Raw genomic sequence first — 25,242 nt, forward strand, 5'->3', positions numbered from 1 at the left:
GATGTAGAGCACAGTGTTCACTACAATAAAGATCGACTCTCGAACCGCGAAAAGGAATGAAATAAACGAGTAAGAAAGTCGTGAGAAACGGTACTAACAAGGGCACGCCAAGACCCTAGGATTATGGATCTTTGTGCACCTTTAGTAGGCCATTAAAACAACATAATGTGCATAGTAAGGTGCACTACTCAGGCAATTCCGAGAAAATCGCAAGAGAAGGTTAACGCATCTATTGTGTCTGTGCGAAGATGCCAGCGATAAAATGTTACTGCAGTCAAGTGGTTGGCGTTCGCGCTAACCAAGAGGAGCGTGTTCGAGGCGACAGTTCAAATCCCGCTGACACGTATTTTTTAATCTATATTTTTTTCATCGCTGGTCACATTATTTAATTTATATGAGATTCGAGAGGTAATATAATGAAAAAAGAACCCAAGTGCATTTTGATGAAGTTGTAGTGAATTTCATATGTTATTTGAATATTTACAATTTGTAATTAAATTTTCAAGGACGAGTGACAGGCTTGGAAAGTCCAAGTCAAACCTCGATAAATAAAGACGCGAATGACGTTATTCACAATCAGTAATATATAGTAGTAAGTCACAATGTGCCAGACCACAAGAGAAATGTATAATTACTCGTCGGATGTGCTCTCGACATCACACGTTGCAGCGTGGTATTTCTCATACAGATGTGGAAAACATAAATTGAAACTTCATGCAGATATACGGGTTTTTTTCATTATAATACCTCTCCCAAAGAAAGCAGGTGTTGACAGATTTGTAAATTAGCGAACTATCAGTTTAATAAGTCACGGCTGCAAAATACTAACGCGAATTCTTTACAGACGAATGGAAAAACTGGTAGAAGCCGACCTCGGGGAAGATCAGTTTGGATTCCGTAGAAATGTTGGAACGCGTGAGGCAATACTGACCCTACGGTTTATCTTAGAAGCTAGATTAAGGAACGGCAAACCTACGTTTCTAGCATTTGTAGACTTAGAGAAAGCTTTTGACAATGTTGACTGGAATACTCCCTTTCAAATTCTGAAGGTGGCTGGGGTAAAATACAGGGAGCGAAAGGCTATTTTCAATTTGTACAGAAACGAGATGGCAGTTATAAGAGTCGAGGGGCATGAAAGGGAAGCAGTGGTTGGGAAGGGAGTGAGACAGGGCTGTAGCCTCTACCCGATGTTATTCAATCTGTATATTGAGCAAGCAGTAAAGGAAAAAAAAGAAAAATTCGGAGTAGGTATTAAAATTCATGGCGAAGAAATAAAAACTTTAAGGTTCGCCGATGACATTGTAATTCTGTCAGAGACAGAAAAAGGACTTGGAAGAGCAGTTGAATGGAATGGACAGTGTCTTGAAAGGAGGATATAAGATGAACATCAACAAAAGCAAAACGAGGATAATGGAATGTAGTCGAGTTAACTCGGATGATGCTGAGGGAATTAGATTAGGAAATGAGACACTTAAAGTAGTAAATAAGTTTTGCTATTTGGGGAGCAAAATAACTGAGGATGTAAAATGTAGACTGGCAATGGCAAGGAAAGCGTAGATTTAAGTGTCAGGAAGTCGTTTCTGAAAGTATTTGTATGGAGTGTAGCAATGTATGGAATTGAAACATGGACGATAACTAGTTTGGACAAGAAGAGAATAGAAGCTTTTGAAATGTGGTGCTACAGAAGAATGCTGAAGATTAGATGGGTAGATCACATAACTAATGAGGAAGTATTGAATAGAATTGGGAAGAAGAGCAATTTGTGGCACAACTTGACTAGAACAAGGGATCGGTTGGTAGGACATGCTCTGAGGCATCAAGGGATCATCAATTTAGTACTGGAGGGCAGCGTGGAGGGCAAAAATCGTAGAGGGAGACCAAGAGATGAATACATCAAGCAGATTCAGAAGGATGTAGGCTGCAGTACGTACTGGGAGATGAAGCAGCTTGCACAGGATAGAGTAGCATGGAGAGCTGCATCAAATCAGTCTCAGGACTGAAGACCACAACAACAACAACAACCTCTCAAATGTCATATAAAGTGCATAAAATTACCAGTGCTGAAAAAGTAGAGCAATAATTAAAGCCGCATAACAGACGCGTAAAACTTCTCTTGCGACTTTCTTGGAAGTGCCATAGGAGTGCGTCTTACTGCTCGTACATTACGTTATTTTAGTGGCCTACTAAAGGTATACAATGTTTGAAGTAAATCTGTGATCCCAATGGTGTGGCCTCCTCTTGCAAGTGAAATCAGACATTACCACGACGATCCTAAAAAATCAACCGATGCCTGATCGTTTCCATCCTAGAAACACAGAAGCAAAGCAGCATTTACCCACCTAAAACGGCACCGTGACCAGCAAACAAGTCTGTACAGGCACCAGGGTCACACCCAGAGATCCAAGCACAAATCCCGATCGAAGTCTAAACCCCTACTCTCCCTCAGCGTCCGCGGAAGGGTGCAGAGTCGACAGGAATATTTCCCTGAAAAGTTCGTAAAAGAGTGAATAGAAAAATTCTCCTGGCGTTCCCTTGGCGCAAGCAGAGCGCGTCAGAACTGTTGCGGTCAGTCAAAACCCACTGCTCGTTGTCATCCTATCAACGAGAGCAAATTGTCGTTTCGAACCACGCACTCTCTGCCCGAGAAAACAGCACATCGAAACTGCTATTGGCCAATCAAGCCCTGAGACCAGTCGCCGTTCGACCCCTTAGAATTCCTCTTCACTAGTTAAAATTCGAATTAACTGGGGAATGTAGCCGGCCGGAGTGGCCGAGCGGTTCTAGGCGCTTCAGTCCGGAACCGAACGACCGCTGCGGTCGCAGGTTCAAATCCTGCCTCGGGCATGGATGCGTGTGATGTCCTTAAGTTAGTTAGGTTTAAGTAGTTCTAAGTTCTAGGGGACTGATGACCACAGCAGTTAAGTCCCGTAGTGCTCAGAGCCATTTGAACCATTTGAGCAATGTAAATACAAAACAACGGGCATTAATCGTTTGAAACATGAAACGGCTTTGCGTGGCGCCAAGTTGTTGCCTTCCTTCGCATGGGAGCTCCCGTCTGACACGTAACGTCAAGGTAAGACGTCATACAATGGGCCGTAAATGCATGGGTGGAGATACCGTTGTTCAAAGTCGCTTTTGTCCAGAAAAGCAAGACTCTGCGCCCACGCTGCCCTTCGGCACTTGTAATGGTACTTGAATTACGTAACCATTACGGCACCTCACCTGAACCTCTCGATACCAGTAATATTCTACTGTGTTCCTGTAAAGTAGTTAACGTGTTTATGAGACAACATTCAGATTTGATTTCACTTTTGATACATCGATATGTTTATATTGCATAGATATTATTCTTATGTGTATTCTTTCTTTTGTCGCTATGATCTTTGACGTACTTGTAACTCTGATTTTTGGGCGCTTAAGCGATTATTAGTTAGTTGGTTGTTAACTTGTTAGAGAGTCTGACCTTGAGAAAGTCAAGTCGTGGATGTCATGTTGGAAAGACGAATATTGTCGTCAGCTTATAAAATGTGAACTTTAACAGTGACTGTGAGGAAGATGTTTTCAAGTATGTTTTGTATTGTGAAGTGATGTTTTGTGTGTTACGTGATATTGCAATAAAAGCACTTAACAGGAAGTGTAACTTAAATTCGGAGTGCTGATTATTTTTTTTTACATCACTATTGTGCTAACTTTGAAAGGTTTAATCTCCAAGAATGGTTTGAGAAGCGCATCTACAAAACTTTTTGAATATAGCAGAATAGAACCTAGGCCTCTTTGCATCCGAGCTTGGAATCATAACCACCTAGATTTTCAACGATTGAGCCACGATTTTACGACGAGACCAAGCGTGGGAAACACAAAAAGATTAGTGTCTAGTTTTTTCATTATTACATGAAATGACTATTAACTGTGCTCTAATGACACCTGCCACATAATATGACTGTTGTTGCCCGAAAATGCAGTATTTAGCAGCGTGAGCAACACCACAATCGTTATTAAAGTTTGACGTTTGTTGTGGTATGGTTGTTAGACACTCCAGCCCCCCCCCCCCCCCCCTTAATCCAGGAGACTTCGAGAGTAACCAACGGAGAAATGACAGGCAAAACCTACCATCGCTAAGTTTTATCACATTAGTGATCAGTACTGCCTTTACCTGTTAGATCGCAACGATTTCTGAAATAACTGGATATTGTTGTTCTTCATCGAATTAATGGCGGAATTAATCTTAAATGGAGGCCGAAATTTATGTACATGAAAAGAATCAGCCATAAACTAGTCAGACGCGTGTCATTGTTCCTCTAAGCTCCGTCTGTTTTTTTGGAAGTCTTCTTTTGGAACCTTGGCATATGGTTAAATCTTATTGTTTTTCTTCGACATGAGACGAACCATGTTGCAGCGATCTTCCTGGGCGGCGCAGGCGGGTTCGGAGTGACGGCAGGTGCCCACCGGCTGTGGACGCACCGCGCCTACAAGGCCACGTGGCCTGCCAGGGTCATCATCATGGTCTGCTACTGCATCGCCGGACAGGTGAGTGAACTTCCTACAACAGCACGCACTGCGCTTTAACATACAGCAGCAGTATAGCTAAAAGACAGGCAATCTGAAATGCCACCGATAGGCCCTATGCTCATCCCATATGCACTATGCGATCAAAAGTATCCGGACACCTGGCTGAAAATGACTTACAAGTTCGTGGCGCTCTCCATCGGTAATGTTGGAATTCAATATGGTGTTGGCCCACCCTTGGCAACGGCCTTGCCACAGTGGCTACACCGGTTTCGGTGAGATCGCCGAAGTTAAGCGCTGTCGGGCGTAGTCGGCACTTGGATGGGTGACCATCCAGGCCGCCATGCGCTGTTGCCATTTTTCGGGGTGCACTCAGCCTCGTGATGCCAATTGAGGAGCTACTCGACCGAATAGTAGCGGCTTCGGTCAAGAATACCATCATAACGACTGGGAGATCGGTGTGCTGACCCCACGCCCCTCCTACCCGCATCTTCCACTGAGGATGACACGGCGGTCGGATGGTCCCGGTAGGCCACGAGTGGCCTGAATACAGAGTGTGTTGGCCCACCCTTAGCCTTGATGGCAGCTTCCACTCTCGCAGGCATACATTCAATGAGGTGCTGGAAGGTTTCTTGGGGAACGGCAGCCCAGTCTTCACGGAGTGCTGCACTGTGGAGAGGTATCGATGTCAGTCGGTCAAGCCTGGCATGAAGTCGGCGTTCCAAAACATCCCAAACGTGTTCTCTAGGATTCAGGTCAGGACTCTGTGCAGTCCAGTCCATTACAGGGATGTTATTGTCATGTAACTACTTCGCCACATGCCAAGCGTTATGAACAGGTGCTCGATCGTGGTGAAAGATTCCACGGGCTCAGCTACCACGGGCGGACATGGTCTGGATATATGTCTGCCTATTACACATTACGACCCTCTTCAACTGTCGGCGGTCTATGTCAGTCAACAGACGAGGTCGGTCTGTACGCTTTTGTGCTGTACGTGTCCCTTCACGTTTCCACGTCACTATTACATCGGAAACACTGGACCTAGGGATGATTAGGAGTGTGGGAATCTCGCGTACAGGAGTATGACGCAAGTGACACCCAATCACCTGACCACGTTCGAAGTCCGTGTGTTCCGCGGAGCGCCCCGTTCTCCTCTCTCACGATGTCTAATGATTACTGAGGTCGCCGATATTTAGTATCTGGTAGCTGGTGGCAGCACAGTGTACTAAATATGAAATGGGGTGTCCAGACACTTTCGATCATATAGTGTACATATGCAAAGCAACGTGTATTCCTGGAGAACATTTACACTCGGAATTTAGGACTGTGAAAATATTATACACTGATGCGACAAAAGTCATGGAATACCGCCTAATATCGTGTAGAACCTCCTTTTTCCTGACTTAGTGCAGCAGTTCGACGTGGAATATACTCCACAAGTCGTTGGAAGTCCCATCCAAAAATATTGAGTCACGTTGCCTCTATAACCGTCCATAATTGCGAAAATGTTAGCGGTGCGGGTTTTTGTGCACGAACTGACTTCTCGATTATGTCCCATAGCGATGTCGATGTGCAAATAAATCGCTCAAATTGTCCAGAATATTCTTCAAAACAATCGCGAGAAACTGTGACCCGGTGACAATTCCATTGTTGTTTGGAGGTATCATGCTGCAAATGGTCTCCAAGCAACCGATCGTAACCGTTTCCAGCCAATGATCGGTTCGGTGGGACCAAAGCAGCCAGTCCATTCAGGGTAAAATCCGCCCACACCATTATCGAGCTATCACCAGCTTGCACAGTGCCTTGTTGACAACTTGGTTACATGGCTTCTGGGGATTCGCGCCACACTCGAACCCTGCCACCAGCTCTTACCAACTCAAATCGGAACTCATCTGACCAGGGCACGGTTTTCCAACCAATATGGTCATGAGCCTAGTACGGGTGCTGCAGGCGATATCAATCTGTTAGCAAAGGCACTTTCGTTGGTCCTCTGCTGCCATAGCCCATGAACGCCAAATTTCGCCGCACTTCCTTAACGGATACGTTCGTCGTACGTCCCACATTGATTCCTGCAGTTGTTTCACGCAGTGTTACTTATCTGTTAGCAATGAGAACTCTAAGCAAAAGCTGCTGCTCTCGGTCGGCATTTGAATTGCCCGTGGTCAGAGCAAAATGCCTGAAATGTGGTCTTCCTGGTACACACTTGACACTGTGGATCTCGGAATAGTGAATTCCCTAACGATTTCCGAAATGGAATGACCCATGCGTCAGGCTCCAACTACCATTCCGCGTTCAATGTCTGTTAATTCCGCCGAGCGGCCATAATCACGCCCAACACGTTTTCACACGAGTCACCTTAGTGCAAGTGACAGCCCTCCCAAATCACTGCCCTTTCATATCTTGGGTACGCTATGCCACCGCCATCTGTGTACGGCCATCTTTCCGGGCGGGGAGGAGCGCCGGTCCCCGGCACGAATCCGCCCGGCGGATTTGTGTCGAGGTCCGGTGAGCCGGCCAGTCTGCGGATTGTTTTTAGGCGGTTTTCCATCTTCCTCGGCAAATGCGGGCTGGTTCCCATTATTCCGCCTCAGCTACACTATGTCGGCGATTGCTACGCGAACAACTTCTCCACGTACGCGTTTTTTTTTTTTTTTTTTTTCATCAGTCTACTGACTGGTTTTATGCGGCCCGCCACGAATTCCTTTCCTGCGTTAACCTCTTCATCTCAGAGTAGCACTTGCAACCTACGTCCTCAATTATTTGCTTGACGTATTCCAATGTCTGTCTTCCTCTACAGTTTTTGCCCTCTACAGCTCCCTCTAGTACCATGGAAGTCATTCCCTCATGTCTTAGCAGATGTCCTATCATCCTGTCCCTTCTCCTTATCAGTGTTTTCCACATATTCCTTTCCTCTCCGATTCTGCGTAGAACCTCATTCCTTAACTTATCCGTCCACCTAATTTTCAACATTCGTCTATAGCACCACATCTCAAATGCTTCGATTCTCTTCTGTTCCGGTTTTCCCACAGCCCATGTTTCACTACCATACAATGCTGTACTCCAGACGTACATCCTCAGAAATTTCTTCCTCATATTAAGGCCGGTATTTGATACTAGCAGACTTCTCTTGGCCAGAAATGCCTTTTTTGCCATAGCGAGTCTGCTTTTGATGTCCTCCTTGCTCCGTCCGTCATTAGTTATTTTACTGCCTAGGTAGCAGAATTCCTTAACTTCATTGACTTCGTGACCATCAGTCCTGATGTTAAGTTTCTCGCTGTTCTCATTTCTACTACTTCTCACTACCTTCGTCTTTCTCCGATTTACTCTCAAACCATACTGTGTACTCATTAGACTGTTCATTCCGTTCAGCAGATCATTTAATTCTTCTTCACTTTCACTCAGGATAGCAATGTCATCAGCGAATCGTATCATTGATATCCTTTCCCCTTGTATTTTAATTCCACTCCTGAACCTTTCTTTTATTTCCATCATTGCTTCCTCGATGTACAGATTGAAGAGTAGGGGCGAAAGGCTACAGCCTTGTCTTACACCCTTCTTAATACGAGCACTTCGTTCTTGATCGTCCACTCTTATTATTCCCTCTTGGTTGTTGTACATATTGTAAAAATTGCTCTGAGCACTATGGGACTCAACTGCTGTGGTCATTAGTCCCCTAGAACTTAGAACTACTTAAACCTAACTAACCTAAGGACAGCACACAACACCCAGCCATCACGAGGCAGAGAAAATCCCTGACCCCGCCGGGAATCGAACCCGGGAACCCGGGCGTGGGAAGCGAGAACGCTACCGCACGACCACGAGATGCGGGCGTACATATTGTATATGACCCGTCTCTCCCTATAGCTTACCCCTACTTTTTTCAGAATCTCGAACAGCTTGCACCATTTTATATTGTCGAACGCTTTTTCCAGGTCGACAAATCCTATGAAAGTGTCTTGATTTTTCTTTAGCCTTGCTTCCATTATTAGCCGTAACGTCAGAATTGCCTCTCTCGTCCCTTTACTTTTCCTAAAGCCAAACTGATCGTCACCTAGCGCATTCTCAATTTTCTTTTCCATTCTTCTGTATATTATTCTTGTAAGCAGCTTCGATGCCTGAGCTGTTAAGCTGATTGTGCGATAATTCTCGCACTTGACAGCTCTTGCCGTCTTCGGAATTGTGTGGATGATGCTTTTCCGAAAGTCAGATGGTATGTCGCCAGACTCATATATTCTACACACCAACGTGAATAGTCGTTTTGTCGCCACTTCCCCCAATGATTTTAGAAATTCTGATGGAATGTTATCTATCCCTTCTGCCTTATTTGACCGTAAGTCCTCCAAAGCTCTTTTAAATTCCGATTCTAATAATGGATCCCCTATCTCTTCTAAATCGACTCCTGTTTCTTCTTCTATCACATCAGACAAATCTTCACCCTCATAGAGGCTTTCAATGTACTCTTTCCACCTATCAGCTCTCTCCTCTGCATTTAACAGTGGAATTCCCGTTGCACTCTTAATGTTACCACCGTTGCTTTTAATGTCACCAAAGGTTGTTTTGACTTTCCTGTATGCTGAGTCTGTCCTTCCGACAATCATATCTTTTTCGATGTCTTCACAATTTTCCTGCAGCCATTTCGTCTTAGCTTCCCTGCACTTCCTATTTATTTCATTCCTCAGCGACTTGTATTTCTGTATTCCTGATTTTCCCGGAACATGTTTGTACTTCCTCCTTTCATCAATCAACTGAAGTATTTCTTCTGTTACCCATGGTTTCTTCGCAGCTACCTTCTTTGTACCTATGTTTTCCTTCCCAACTTCTGTGATGGCCCTTTTCAGAGATGTCCATTCCTCTTCAACTGTACTGCCTACTGCGCTATTCCTTATTGCTGTATCTATAGCGTTAGAGAACTTCAAACGTATCTCGTCATTCCTTAGTACTTCCGTATCCCACTTTTTTGCGTATTGATTCTTCCTGACTAATGTCTTGAACTTCAGCCTACTCTTCATCACTACTATATTGTGATCTGAGTCTATAACTGCTCCTGGGTACGCCTTACAATCCAGTATCTGATTTCGGAATCGCTGTCTGACCATGATGTAATCTAATTGAAATCTTCCCGTATCTCCCGGCCTTTTCCAAGTATACCTCCTCCTCTTGTGATTCTTGAACAGGGTATTCGCTATTACTAGCTGAAACTTGTTACAGAACTCAATTAGTCTTTCTCCTCTTTCATTCCTTGTCCCAAGCCCATATTCTCCTGTAACCTTTTCTTCTACTCCTTCCCCTACAACTGCATTCCAGTCGCCCATGACTATTAGATTTTCGTCCCCCTTTACATACTGCATTACCCTTTCAATATCCTCATAAACTTTCTCTATCTGTTTATCTTCAGCTTGCGACGTCGGCATGTATACCTGAACTATCGTTTTCGGTGTTGGTCTGCTGTCGATTCTGATTAGAACAACCCGGTCACTGAACTGTTCACAGTAACACACCCTCTGCCCTACCTTCCTATTCATAACGAATCCTACACCTGTTATACCATTTTCTGCTGCTGTTGATATTACCCGATACTCATTTGACCAGAAATCCTTCTCTTCCTTCCACTTCACTTCACTGACCCCTACTATATCTAGATTGAGCCTTTGCATTTCCCTTTTCAGATTTTCTAGTTTCTCTACCACGTTCAAGCTTCTGACATTCCACGCCCCGACTCGTAGAACGTTATCCTTTCGTTGATTATTCAATCTTTTTCTCATGGTAACCTCCCCCTTGGCAGTCCCCTCCCGGAGATCCGAATGGGGGACTATTCCGGAATCTTTTGCCAATGGAGAGATCATCATGACACTTCTTCAAATACAGGCCACATGTCCTGTGGATACACGTTACGTGTCTTTAATGCAGTGGTTTCCATTGCCTTCTGCATCCTCATGTCGTTGATCATTGCTGATTCTTCCGCCTTTAGGGGCAATTTCCCACCCCTAGGACAAGAGAGTGCCCTGAACCTCTATTCGCTCCTCCGCCCTCTTTGACAAGGCCGTTGGCAGAATGAGGCTGACTTCTTATGCCGGAAGTCTTCGGCCGCCAATGCTGATTATTTATCAAAATTTAGGCAGTGGCGGGGATCGAATCCTGGACCGAAGACGTTTTGATTATGAATCAAAGACGCTACATTTTTTTTTTTTTAATCTCATTTTGTTCGTTTTTGTTCGTTGTACCTGCTCGGGGCGGACGTCGAAAGACACCCGTTTCAGTTCGTTGTTGATCCATTAACTCAGTTTTTTTATTACAGAGGGCAGCTAGCCCTCTGACCGAACACGCTGAGTTATCGTGCCGGCGACCCCTAGACCACGGGTACAACGTACGCGTACACCACCATTACTCTACCACGCAAACATAGGGGTATAGGAGTTACACTCGTCTGGTGTGAGTCGTTCCCTGGCGGGGGGGGGGGGGGGGGGGTCCACCGGGACCCGAAGCGCACAATAACCTTGGGTTCGGTGTGGGGCGGCGGAGGGGTGAAGTGGACTGCGGTAGTCGTCGTCGGGTTGCGGGCCACTGCGGCTGTGGTGGGGACGGAGCCTCTCCGTCATTTCTAGGTCACCGGTTAACATAACATAACATGTGCATATCGCCATCCCACATTTCTTGTCCATCATCATCTGTACGAGGTGTGGGCTTCACAGGCAGGAATACACTCTAGTATAGGTTGTGGCATGGGAGCAAACAGCCTCTAAATGTCATATTGATGACTTTCCTGCCGTGCCTGAAACACGTTACCTCACTCCATGAAAACTGCTGACTCTAAGTTTAAAAGGGAGTAAAAATTTTCCCATCGTATCACATACAGGTGGTGAACAAAAATATGGGATTCCGCGAGAAATGCATGTTTGCACATACGTTCAGATGCTGGGCAAATCTGCAGCTTGCGCTATTATATTTTGCCACGAACGGTACCTCTGCAAATGTCCGCAGTATGTGGCAAGTCTCCGTCATGGTCAGAACAGTTTTCTGTGCAGTTGTGAGTGCATTTTGCAGCTAGTGAGTGAAGTCAAATGTGGCAAAATGTTGGTGCTCATATGGTGGTTGCTTCCACAACTAAGGTAGTCGAAGTGTTTGGTGTTTGAAGAGGCACCTTGCCGAAAATTTATACCACTTACGACTACAAGGAAAGTGGGCAAACATCATTCGCTACGTCACAACGCCGACAAAAGTGGGTGTTAACTAAACGTGACAGACGGTCATGGAAGATGATTGTGACGACAGCTGAAAAAGTCATTGTAGAACTAAATTTCACACTCGCGAACCATGTCAGCACCAAAACACCAAGAAGACATCTCCATAATCAGGGAATTACAGGGTGAAATGGAATTTCGGGACCACTCGCCAGTGGTGGAAACGCCCATATAATAGGACAACGTGGCGCCGAAGCCATAAAACCTGTACTATGGAGCTACGGAAGAATGTACACTACTGGCCTTTAAAATTGCTACACCACGAAGATGACGTGTTACAGACGCGAAATTTAACCGACAGGAAGAAGATGCTGTGATATGCCAAATGATTAGCTTTCCAGAGCATTCACACAAGGTTGGCGCCGGTGGCGACACCTACAACGTGCTGACATGAGGAAAGATTCCAACCGATTTCTCATACACAGTTGACCGGCGTTTCCCGGTGAAACGTTGTTGTGATGCCTCATGTAAGGAGCAGAAATGCGTACCATCACGTTTCCGACTTTGATAAAGGTCGGATTGCAGCCTATCGCGATTGCGATTTACCGTATCGCAACATTGCTGCTCGCGTTGGTCGAGATCCAATGACTGTTAGCAGAAAATGGAATCGGTGGGTTCAGGAGGGTAATACGGAACGCCGTGCTGGATCCCAACGGCTTCGTATCACTAGCGGTTGAGATGACAGGCATCTTATCCGCATTGCAGCCACGTCTCGATCCCTGAGTCAACAGATGGGGACATTTGCAAGAGAACAACCATCTGCACGAACAGTTCGACGAAGTTTGCAGCAGCATGGACTATCAGCTCCGAGACCATGGCTGCAGTTACCCTTGACACTGCATCACAGACAGGAGCGCCTGCGATGGTGTACTCAACGACGAACCTGGGTGCACGAATGGCAAAACGTCATTTTTTCGGATAAATCCAGGTTCTGTTTACAGCATCATGATGGTCGCATCCGTGTTTGGCGACATCGCGGTGAATGCACATTGGAAGCGTGTATTCGTCATCGCCATACTGGCGTATCACCCGGCGTGATGGTATGGGGTGCCATTGGTTACACGTCTCGGTCACCTCTTGTTCGCATTGACGGCACTTTGAACAGTGGACGTTACATTTCCGATGTGTTACGACCCGTGGCTCTACCCTTCATTCGATCCCTGCAAAACTCTACATTTCAGCATGTTAATGCACTACCGCATGTTGTAGGTCCTGTACTGGCCTTTCTGGATACAGAAAATGTTCGACTGCTGCCCTGACCAGCACATTCTCCAGATATCTCACCAACTGAAAACGTCTGGTCAATGGTGGCCGAGCAACTGGCTCGTCACAATACGCCAGTTACTACTCTTGATGAACTGTGGTATCGTGTTGAAGCTGCATGGGCAGCTGTACCTGTACACGCCATCCAAGCTCTGTTTGACTCAATGCCAAGGTGTATCAAGGCCTTATTACGCCCAGAGGTGGTTGTTCTGGGTACTGATTTCTCAGGATCCTTGCACGCAAATTGCGTGAATATGTAATCACATGTCAGTTCTAGTACAATATATTTATCCATTGAATACCCGTTGATCATCTGCATTCCTTCTTGGTGTAGCAATTTTAATGACCAGTAGCGTAATTTGGTCGATGAGTCTTGTTGCTCAATATTTCCATCTTCTGGCCGAGATTCGTCCCAAGAGTGAAACATGGTGTGGATTCGGTAATGATTTGGGCAGTCATATCGTGGTATTGCATGGAATCCGTGGTTACTCTGCAAGGTCACATTACAGCCAAGGATTATGAGGCCATTTTGGCCGATCAGCTCCATCCCATAGTACAATGTTTATTCCCCGCTGGTGATGCTCTGTTCCAATACGACAAGGCCCTTGTCCGCACAGTTTGCATCGCCCAGGAATGTTTTACTGAGCACGAGGACGAACTGTCGCATCTCCCCTGGCCACAACAGTCAGCCGATCGCAGTGCTACTGAGCCTTTGTGGTTTGCATCACCGTTATATGAACTTGCCCGATTCCCTTGAAAACTGTACAGGACTTTTACTTATCCATTCCGACACCGCTGGAAGCTCGCTCAAATAAATTCCCGCACCTCTTTTAGTGTGCAAAAGGCTTTTTAATTTTTACGTTTGCGTAGGCCCCGTAATATGGCTGTCGTGGTTCAGTGGATAGCGCGCTTAAGTCCGCCCTGGAGGTCCCGGGTTCAATACCGAGTACCGAGCAGTGGTGGGGTTTTTCCTCCTTCGAGTCTCTCCAGGACGGCCACAGTTCCACACTACCTGATATTAAATGAGAACTGGGGTTCTTTTCCGAGGGTAAATGGCCAGGGCGATGGGCTCGCCACACCCCCCGCCCCCTCCCTCCCAGTGACGTGGCGAGGAAAGGCCGCAAGCTGTTAGCAGTCTCAGGCAATAGGCCCAATAGCCCAGTCACGAACTTACGCCACAGACTTTACCTTATCTTTTATTTTTGCAGTCATCAATCTTCCAACAAGTTTGATGTGGCCCGCCACGAATTCCTCTCCTGTGCGAACCTCTTAATCTCAGAGCAGTTTTTGCTCTCTGCAGCCCTCTCTGGTACCATAGAAGTCATTCCCTGACGACTTAACACATGTCCTGTCATCCTGTCCCTTCTCCTTTCACCTTATTAGTCCACCTAATTTCCAACATTCATGTATATCACCACATCTCAAATGCTTCGATTCTCTTCTGTCCCGGTTTTCCCACAGTCCTTACCTTATAGACGCTGCAAAGATCTAGCGTTCGGCTGCTGAAGCATGTAATTACTTAACACTACCCAATTCTGGCGTCTAACAACTCTGTGTATTTTTCCTTAGAAGGTCACTTGCTTTTTCCTCGGTGCAAAGTGTGTCTTCCTATCTATACAACTGTGTCAATAGAAATTTTACTAGCTGACAAAATTTTGTTTTTACGACTTACACGTGATCATTCAAAAAATCCTAGGGCGGCGTTATCGGTCTGAAGGACCTCAAACTTGACATAGACTTCTCATTTGAAGTGCCTACACAATGATTTTAACAATTCTGACCCCTGACTAGCACTGATAGTTGGTAATTCACAGTAATGTGGTCCAAAGCGAAAGCAAATACGAACAACTGAAAAACTACTGCTCCGATCTCAACATGGCACTAACCCCATTAATGTAATGTACCGGTACAACTAAACACTCATACAACGAGGGCGTGCTGAAAAGTAAGGCCTCTGAATTTTTTGTGTGAAAACTCTTAAAGCTTTTAAATAAAATAAACGTTATTGACATTCTACAGCTTCATTCTTCATGTCTACAATTATTTCTCAACATAGTCATCCTGGCGACGGACGCATTTCTCCCAACGAGAGACCAGTTTGTTGATCCTGTCATTGTAGAATGTTTGATTTTGTTGACGGAGCCTCTAACTCATTTCTGCTTGCATCGCTTTTTCACTATTAACGTGAAATTCTCGAAGGCACTGTTCTTTAAGGCCTGGAAAGAAATGGAAATCGGGTGGAGCGAAGTCGGGACTGTATGAAGGATGATCGATAACAGTGAACCCAAGGCGCCGGATTGTTGCAAATGTTGCAGAGCTCCTGTGCGGTCTGCCATTCTCATGATGAAGGAGAGCGTACTTCGTGTGTGGACGAACTCTTCGAATTCGAAACTCGGTTACAACACACTGTTCCTCACGCACCGACATAGTGACATTACATACCACTGTTACACAATACAATTCGGAGCCCTCTAGCGGAAGAGGGCTGCAAGTACGTAGACATGAAGAATAATAAATAGAATGTTAATAACGTATGTTTTATTCAGAAAGTCTTAAGAATTTGCACATAGAAATTCGGAGGCGTTATTTTATAGCACACCCTCGTAAATTTGGTGTTCGTAGCTTTAATGCGGAGCCGATCTCGTTTTCAAACAATTTTGATAAAACACTGATGACTCCCTAACTGCTGCTCACAAGAGCATGAAACTCCGGCTCCTGGGGTGTTAACACGCTCTGAACACAGTCCCCTAATCAAAATGGTAGGTCATCTAAGAACGCAATAATCGCAAAATATTTTAATAAAAGTAGTCTCGCTGCTCAGCTGTGCCGGCTGAAAACTCCACACTAATTGCTAAACAGACCTCGCATCCCCACACTACCTTCTTAATTTCCTACATTTTCGCCCTCGCACCACCTTCCTAACTCCCTACCTTTTTCGCCTACACCACCTTATCAATTTCTTACATTTTTGCTATTTTTTCAGTTTTAATCTGTATTTAATAATTGATAAATTGTGAAGGGCGTTCAAAAGAAAAAGTACGAAACAACACTGTGGGTATACGGTAATTGAAGTCTTTATTCAATAGTAATCACCAGAGGCCTGAGCACAACTAACACACTGTTTCACGAGCCGAAGGATTCCCTGTTCCCAGAATTTCTGTGGCTGTGACAGGAGCTTGTCCTCCAGCGCGTTCCTTCCCTTCGTCGTCCGAATTGAGGCGCTTTTGCTTCCACTTGAGCTTGGCCATTACACTTTGCGTGACCTCGGAGACGTGTGAACGCGCGTCATCGTGGAGCAGTCACCTCTTCCGTGAACAGCCCAGGCCGTTAGCTCTTGATCGACTTTCGTAGTCTTTGGCGTGTCTCCAGTGGAGGTCACTATTAATTGTTTTCCCGAGCTCGAGAAATTCGGCGAGTATGGGGTGTCGGACGTCGAGAGAGGCTCTGAGCATCGTTCTGCCTGCTGAGGGCACAGATTTGAATTTTTTACGTGGAGGTGACGGCACAACTTTGGCGTCCTTTGAAGTCTCACTAAGTTATCCCACAGTAGCATATGCAAATTTCAACCGGTTTGGTTGTTGCGACGTTTCGTTCCTTCTCATTTGAACACTCCTACGAGGGGCGTTCGAAAAGTCCGTGCAAATTCCGAGAGGTGACACCACCGGCGCCTATCGAGGTCATGTTTAGTTAGTAGCATCTTTGGAAAGAACGTACACCAAGTTTCAGCCATATTGGTCTATTTATTTGTGTTTGGCATTCGTGTGAATCAAGGAAGTCGACTGATTGTCAAAAAGTGGACGAAAAAGAATTTCGTGTGATGATTAAACATTACTTTATGAAAGGCAAAACGCCTCAGGAGACTAAAGAGAAGCTTGATAAACATTACAGTGACTCTGCACCTTCAATTAGAACAGTTTATAAGTGGTTTCAAAATTTTCGGAGTGGCCATATGGGCACAAGTAATGGTGAACGTCCTGGGCGCCCTGTGGAGGTTACGACTCCAGAAATCATTGATAAAATCCATGATAGGTGATGGATGACAGGAGAGTTAAGGTGCGTGAGATTGCTAGTGCTGTGGGCATCTCGAGTGAACAGTTACATAATATTTTGCATACACATTTAGACATGAGAAAGCTATCCGCAAGATGGGTTCCGCGAATTGTTGACGCTTGACGAGAAACAGAGTCGTGTGAAGTGTTGCAAGGATGGTTTGCAGCTGTTCAGGAAGAATCCGTAGGACTTTAAGCGTCGTTTCGTCACTGTGGATGAAACATGGGTACATTACTATACTCCTGAGACCAAACAACAATCTAAACAATGGGTTACCAAGCGAGAATCTGCACCAAAAAAGTGGAAGACCATTTCTTCGGCCGGAAAGGTTATGGCGACTGTCTTTTGGGATTCACAAGGGATAATCCTCATCGACTGTCTGGAAAAGGGTAAGACTATTATAGGTGAATATTATTCACCGTTATTGGACAGTTTGAAAACCGAGCTGCAAGAAAAATGCCGGCGATTGGACCGCAGAAAAGTCATTTTGCATCACGACACACCTCAGCAGTTGTGGTCGCAAAATTAAGGGATAAAGGATTCTAACTCGTCTCACATCCCCCTATTCTCCAGACTTGGTTCCCTCGGACTACTATTTGCTCCCCAATTTGAAGAAATGGCTGGCAGGACAAAGATTTTAATCAAACGAGGAGGTGATTGCAGCAACTAATAGCTATTTTGCAGACTTGTATAATTCCTATTATTCAGAAGGGATCAACAAATTATGGCAGCGTTGAACGAATTGTATAAGTCTAAAAGGAGACTATGTCGAAAAATAAAAAAGGTTTGCCCCAAACACGTAAGTAGTTTTTATTTTTGCATGGACTTTTCAAACGCCCCTCGTACATTATCAGAATCATATGCTCGTGGGGATGTTTTACTATTTAAACCCTGGATTTTGACTCTCCGTCTTATCATTATACACTGAAGCGCCAAAGAAACTGTTATAGGCATGCGTATTCAAATACAGAGATACATTAACAGGGAGAATACGGCGCTGTGGTCGGCAACGCCTATATAAGTCAGTAAGTGGTGGGACACAGCATCGTCAAGGTAGCGATGAAGTGGGGATTTTTGCGTATGACCAATAGACGAGTGCACCACGAATATCAGGAATCCGGTAAAATATAAATCTCCGACATCGCTGCAGCCGGAAAAAGATCCTGCAAGAATAGGACCAACGACGACTGAAGAGAATCGTTCAACGCGACAAAGTGCAATCCTTCGGCAAATTGCTGCAGATTCCAATGCTGTGCCATCAAAAAGGGTCAGCGTGGGAACCATTCAACGAAACATCATCGATATGGGTTTTCAGAGCTGAAGGCCCACTCGTGTACCCTTGATGACTGCACAACACAAATCTTTACGCTTCGCCTGGGCCCTTCAACACCGACATTCGACTGTTGACGACTGGAAACATGTTGCCTGTTCGGACGAGCCTCTTTAAAATTGTATCGAGTGGATGGACGTGTACGGGCATGGAGACAACTTCATGAACCCATGGACACTGCATGTCAGCAGGGGACTCTTGAAGCTGGTGGAGGCTCTGTAATGGTGTGGGGCGTGTGCAGTGTGGAGTGATATGGGACCCCTGATACGTCTGGATACGACTCTGATAGGTGACACGTACGTAAGCATCCTGTCTGATCACCTGCATCCATTCATGTCCATTGTGCATTCCGATGCACTTGGACAATTCCAGCAGAACAATGCAACTGCCGACACGTTCAGAACTGGTACAGAGTGGATCCAGGAACACTCTCCTGAGTTTAAAAACTTCCGCTAGCCACCAGTCTCCCTAGACATGAACGTTATTGAGCGTGTCTGGGATGCCTTGCAACGTGCTGGTCAAAAGAGATCTCCATCCCCTCGTATGGACAGCCATGCAGGATTCATGGTGTCAGTTCCCTCCAGCACTACTTCAGACATTAGTTGAGTCCATGCTACGTAGTGCTGCGGCATTTCTGGGTGCTCGCTGGGCTCCTACATTTTGTTAAGCAGGTGCACCAGTTTCTTTGGGTGTTCAGTTTTGATCCACTTTGCAACCTTAAGGCGTGTCCCGCCCTCTACCACATATACAACTTTCTTTCATGATAGCCAAGACAGACACAAAGCCGCACCATTGTTAGCATTGTTCGCAACATCATCTTCAAGTACCATGTGTTTATTTAGCAATACTACTGGCCATTAAAATTGCTACACCACGAAAATAACGTGCCACAGACGCGAAATTTAGCCGACAGGAAGCAGATGCTGTGATATGCAAATGATTAGCTTTTCAGAGCATTCACACAAGGTTGGCGCCGGTGGCGATACCTACAACGTGCTGACACGAGGAAAGTTTCCAACCGATTCTCATACACAAACAGAAGTTGACCGGCGTTGCCTGGAAAAACGTTGCTGTGATGCCTCGTGTAAGGAGGAGAAATGCGTACCATCACGATACCGACTTTGATAAAAGTCGGATTGTAGCCTATCGCGATTGCGGTTTATCGTATCGCGACGTTGCTGCTTGCGATGGTCGAGATCCAATGTCTGTTAGCAGAATATGGAATCGGTGGGTTCAAGAGGGTAATACAGAACGCCGTGCCGGATCCCAACGGCGTCGTATCACTAGCAGTCGAGATGACAGGCATCTTATCCGCATGCCTGTAACGGATCGTGCAGCCACGTCTCGACCACTGAGTCAACAGATGGGGACATTTGAAAGACAACAACTATCTGCACGAACAGTTCGACGACGTTTGCAGCAGCATGGACTATCAGCTCGGAGACCATGGCTGCATTTACCATTGACGCTGCATCACAGACAGGTGCGCCTGCGATGGTGTACTCATCGACGAACCTGGGTGCACGAATCTGAAAAAGTAATTTTTTCCGATGAATCCAGATTCTGTTTACAGCATCATGATGGTCGCATCCGTGTTTGGCGACATCGCGCTGAACGCACATTGGAAGCGTGTACTCGTCATCGCCATACTGGCGTATCACCCGGCGTGATGGTATGGGATGCCATTGGTTACACGTCTCGGTCACCTCTTGTTCGCACTGACGGCACTTTGAACAATGGACGTTACATTTCAAATGTGTTATGTCTCGTGGCTCCACCCTTCATTCGATCCTCGCGAAACCCTACATTTCAGCAGGATAATGCACGACCGCATGTTGCAGGTCCTGTACGGGCCTTTCTGGATACAGAAAATGTTCGACTGCTACCCTGGTCAGCACATTCTCCAGATCTCTCACCAATTGAAAACGTCTGGTCAATGGTGGCCTAGGAACTAGCTCGTCACAATATGCCAGTCACTACTGTTAATGAACGTGCCGTCGTGTTGAAGCTGCATGGGAATCTGTACCTGTACACGCCATCCAAGCTCTGTTTGGCTGAATGCCCAGGCGTATGAAGGCCGTTATTACGGCCAGAGGTGGTTGTTCTGGGTACTGATTTCTCAGGATCTATGCACCCAAATTGCGTGAAAATATAATCACATGTCAGTTCTAGTATAATATATTTGTCCAATGAATACCCGTTTATCATCTGCATTTGTTCTTGGTGTAGCAATTTTAATGGCCAGTAGTGTAGCAATATGTGTTAGCCCATAATTGTACTGACGCGCTTGCGCTGCTGGCAGAACCCGCTGTACGACTGGGTGCGCGACCACCGGGTGCACCACAAGTTCAGCGAGACGGACGCGGACCCGCACAACGCCCGCCGCGGCTTCTTCTTCGCGCACGTGGGCTGGCTCATGATGCGCAAGCACCCGGAGGTCGTCCGCCGCGGCAAGCAGATCGACATGAGCGACATCCTCGCCGACCCGGTCGTCCGCTTCCACCAGAAGTGAGTACGCCGCAGCTCTCTTGTCAACAATACGAGGCTCACACTCAAAGTGATAAGCAACATATCACAACCAAGACTAATTTTTGTAGTTTAGACAAACCACCTACTCGTATTGATCTACAGCTTTCACCGTCACTTTTCAATGTTGTCTCCAATTCTCCCACCGTTTTGTAAGTCTGAAAATTCCCATGTGGCAGAAGTTCGCGCCAGCTGCCCAACAGAAATGATAAATGGAAGTAGTTTGATTGTCAAACGGGCAATGTGTGACGACTTCAACGAGTACAGTAGCAGAACATTATAGAAAAACATCTTCCACAGCCAAAAAATGCTGGTCACTTTAAAGGGTGCTAGTGGCACCACAGTTAGTGTTCAGACACTCGTGATAACACAGGAACTGAAATTGAAAATAGAAAGGCAAAAGGAAAAATGCTTAATCCCATCTTTAAATGTCCCTTTACAAAGGAAATTCCAGGTGTGCTATCTTAGTTTAATCCTTGTACCACTGCAAAGATGACTGGTAAGTCAACCGAGAAACAAATGAAATCGCTAAAATTTAATAGAGCTCGACGGACTGGTGGAATCCTATGTTGGCTGACTGTAGGAATGTACAAAATGACTGAGAAAAAATTGGTGAGATGAATGGCAGCTTGCTCTAAATGTAGAAAAATGTAAGTTAATGCGGATGAGAAGGAAAAACTGTCCTCTAACGTTCGAATAAGCATTGGTAGTGTGAGGTTTGACGCAGTCACTTTGATTACGTATCTAGCTGTAACGTTGCAAAGTGGTATGAAATGGAATGAGCACTTCAGGTTGGTATTAGGGAAGGGGAACGCTCGTCTTAGTTTTATTGGGAGAATTTTAGGAAAGTGAAGCTCATCTATAAAGGGGGGCAGCGAACAGAATGTTGGTGCAACCCATTCTCGAGTACTGTTCGAGTATTTGGCATCCCTACGTCGGATTACAGGAAGGCAATGAAGCATTTCAGAACTGATAGGTTCAATAAGCACTCAAAAATTACGGAGATGCTTCTTGAACTCAAATGGGAATTCCTGGAGGGAATATAATGTTCCTTCCAGAAGGCACTATTGCGCAAATTTAGAGAACCAGCATTTGACACTGATTGCAGAACGATTCTGCTGACGCCAACGTACATTTCGCGTTAAAGACCATGAAGATAAAATACGAGAAATTAGGGCTCATATGGAAGCTTTTAGACAGTTGTTTTTCCATCTCTCTATTTGAGAACAGAACAGCAGAGGAAATTAGTAGTATAGATACGAGGTACCTTCTTCCATGCACCGTAAGGTGGTTTGCGGAGTATGTATGTAGATGTAGATCTTCATAAGATTCTAAATAGAATCATATACACTGATCAGCCAGAACATTAAGTCACATCTAGACATCGTGGAGTTGGGTGGCCACCTCTCGTTACAGATGTCAGATGTTGTAGGCTGGGCAGGCATGTAAAACAGGACAGGCGATGAACTGTGGTGGAACTAACATCAGACTTTAATGCCGGGCAGAGTACAAGCGTGTCTGAATACAAAATGGACTGAACACTCCTAACAATGGGCCTCCGCAGCAGACGACCCACAGAGGTGCCTATGTTAACACTACGACATAGACAATCGCAACTGAAATGAGCAAGTGACCATTGGCACTGGACGTTAGCATAGTGCAAGACCGTTGTTGCATGGTCTGAAGAATCCTGATACCTTCTTCATAATGCCGACAGGAGGGTCTGAATCCGTCATCTTCCAGGGAAACAGCTCCTTGGCACCTATACTGTGGAAAAGGTGACAAGCTAGCAGCAGCTCTATTATGCTCTAGGGAACATTCACGTGGGCATCTGTGGTCCAGTGGGATTCGTGCAAGACACCACGATAGCCAAGGAGTATCGTACACTGGTTGCAGACCTCATACAAACCTTCAGGGTGATCACGGTTTTCGATAGTAGTGCCATTTTTCAAGAAGATAATGCACGTGTTGCAAGGCCAGGAGTGTGATGGAGTGGTTTCAGGAAAACAGTGGCAAGTTCCAATTGATGTGCTGGCCCCCCAAATCACCAGATCTAACACATTTGGGATGTGGTTGAATGTGGAATCATAGCTCGTTGCCCCCTCTCCAGAATTTATGGAAATTAGCATATGTGTATGTGCAGATGTGGTGCCAACTCCCTCCAGTGACCAACCACGGCGTCATTGCTTTCATGCCATGATGTGTTGCTGCTGTTATCCATGCTCAAGGTGGACATACCGGCTATTAGGTAAATGGTCGTAATGTTCTGGCTGATCAGTGTACCTTAGATTCCTTGAAAGAAACACTGTACCCAGCATCTGGAGGAGATCACAGGTTACACCAGTCTACTAGAAGAGTAGCAGAAGAGCTTCACAAAAACTACCATCCATTTCCTTTCAATTCTGTCTGTTATACAATCGCAGTACATATTCTGAGCTCAAATATAATAAGGTCCCCTCCTCTATGTCTACCAACACGTATTCCGTAAACATTGGTCATGTGGAACCCTACTCTCCCTTTCCTCACTCAACATCCTGAAAGTCTTCCAGGCTTCCAGAAAGCATTTGACTCAGTATTACACTAGTGCTAACTAACGAAATCATGTACATATGGGATATCAAATTAAATTTGTGACTAGATTGAGGTTTTCTTGGCAGGGAAGGTGCAGCATGTTATCTTGCATGGGAAATCATCAACACAAGTAGAAGTAACTTCAGACGCTTCCTAGGGAAGTGTACTGGAACTGTGCTGCATGTTAACATATTAAACACCTGAAAGATAACATTAATAGTAACTTCAGATATACTGCAGTTCTTTGTACTGTTTGAGAAAAGCTATACAAGTATTCAGTCAGATCTTGAAAGATTTATTTAGGCTGCACAGAGACTGGCAATTTACTTAATTGTTCAGAACTGTAAAATATGGCACTTCACAGAACACATAATCATAGTTTCCTATTACTATAAAGTCAATGTGCCACAACTGGAACCAGTTCATTCTAATATCTGATTGTAACAAGTTTTGCAGGTATAAAATACAATGATCCCTTAGGTTCATTCATATGTACAACAGGTTACAGATATATATTCATTGACATGCTATTGGGAAAATGCAAGCAGCCTACAAAGGAGAACAATTACAAAGCAGTTGTAGGTCCCATCAAAGACTATTGCTGAAGTGTGTGGGATACATCCAAATAGGACTGTCAGGGGATATAATATGTACACAAAGAAGGGCAACACATATAGTCACAGGTTTGTTTGACCCATGGGAATGTGTCACAACACTGCCAAAAACCTGAACTGGCAGGTGCTCGAAGATAGACTCCAGTTATTCTGCAAAAACCAACTTAAAACGTTTCAAAATCCATCACTAACTGAGCAATCCAGGAAATTACAACACATCCAACATGTTACTCCCTTGCGATCCCAAAAAAAAGATTACAGTAATTACATTTACACCTATACTTGGTGAACTACTGTGAAATGTGTGGCAGAGGATGCATCCCATTGTACCAGTTATTAGAGCTTTTACCTATTCCATTTATGTTTGGAGCTCGGTAAGAATCATTGTTTAAAGGCCTCTGTGCTTTCTAAAGTTAATGTAATCTTGTCCTCACAACCTCTATGGAAAGAGTACATAGGGGTAGTAGTATATTCCTAGAGCCATCATTTAAAGCCAGTTCTTGAAATTTTGTTAGTGCACTTTCTCGGTAGTTTTCATCTATCTTCAAGAGTCTGTCAGTTGAGTTCTTTCATCTTGTCAGTGGCACTCTCCTGAGGATTAAACAAAATTGTGACTATTTGTGTTGCCCTTCTCTGTATACATTCAGTATTCCTTGGTAGTCCTATTTGGTATGGGTCCCACACATTTGAGCAATCCCAGGATGGGTCACACCAGTGGTTTTTAAGCTGTCCCCTTTGTAACCTGATTGCATTTCACCAGTGCTCTACCAATAAATTGAAGTCTACCACCTGCTTTCCATATGACTAAGCCTACATGCTCGTTCCATTTCATATCCCTACAGAGCATTACACTCAGATATTTGTGTGAGTTGCTTTCTTTTTAAATCCACAATTTTACCATTCTTTGCACCACTTTCAAATCTTATCAAGGTGTGGTTGAATATTTATGCAGCTTCTTTCAGACAATACTTCATTACAGGTAAATGCATCATCTACACACAATCTGAGGTTACTATTAACATTATCTGCAAGGCCATTAATATAGAATATGAATGGCTCCAACATATTTCCCTGTGATACTCTATAAGTTACTTCTACGTTTGCCAATGACTCTCCATCCAAGATAACTTGCTGCATCCTCTCT

The 25,242-nt window shown here is 45.0% G+C and overlaps 1 protein-coding gene across 1 annotated transcript in view; it reads left to right on the forward strand.

Annotated features, from left to right (window-relative positions):
• The window catches only part of LOC126234311 (acyl-CoA Delta-9 desaturase-like), a 284,371-nt gene that overhangs the window by 237,457 nt on the left and 21,672 nt on the right, over positions 1-25,242 (forward strand). The window contains exons 4-5 of the mRNA XM_049942997.1: positions 4,397-4,527; positions 20,690-20,895. Of these exons, the coding sequence (XP_049798954.1) occupies positions 4,397-4,527; positions 20,690-20,895 (337 nt within the window). The remainder of the gene's footprint in view (positions 1-4,396; positions 4,528-20,689; positions 20,896-25,242) is intronic.

Source organism: Schistocerca nitens, chromosome 2, assembly GCF_023898315.1.
Source record: "Schistocerca nitens isolate TAMUIC-IGC-003100 chromosome 2, iqSchNite1.1, whole genome shotgun sequence".
Classification (NCBI taxonomy): Eukaryota; Metazoa; Arthropoda; class Insecta; order Orthoptera; family Acrididae; genus Schistocerca; species Schistocerca nitens.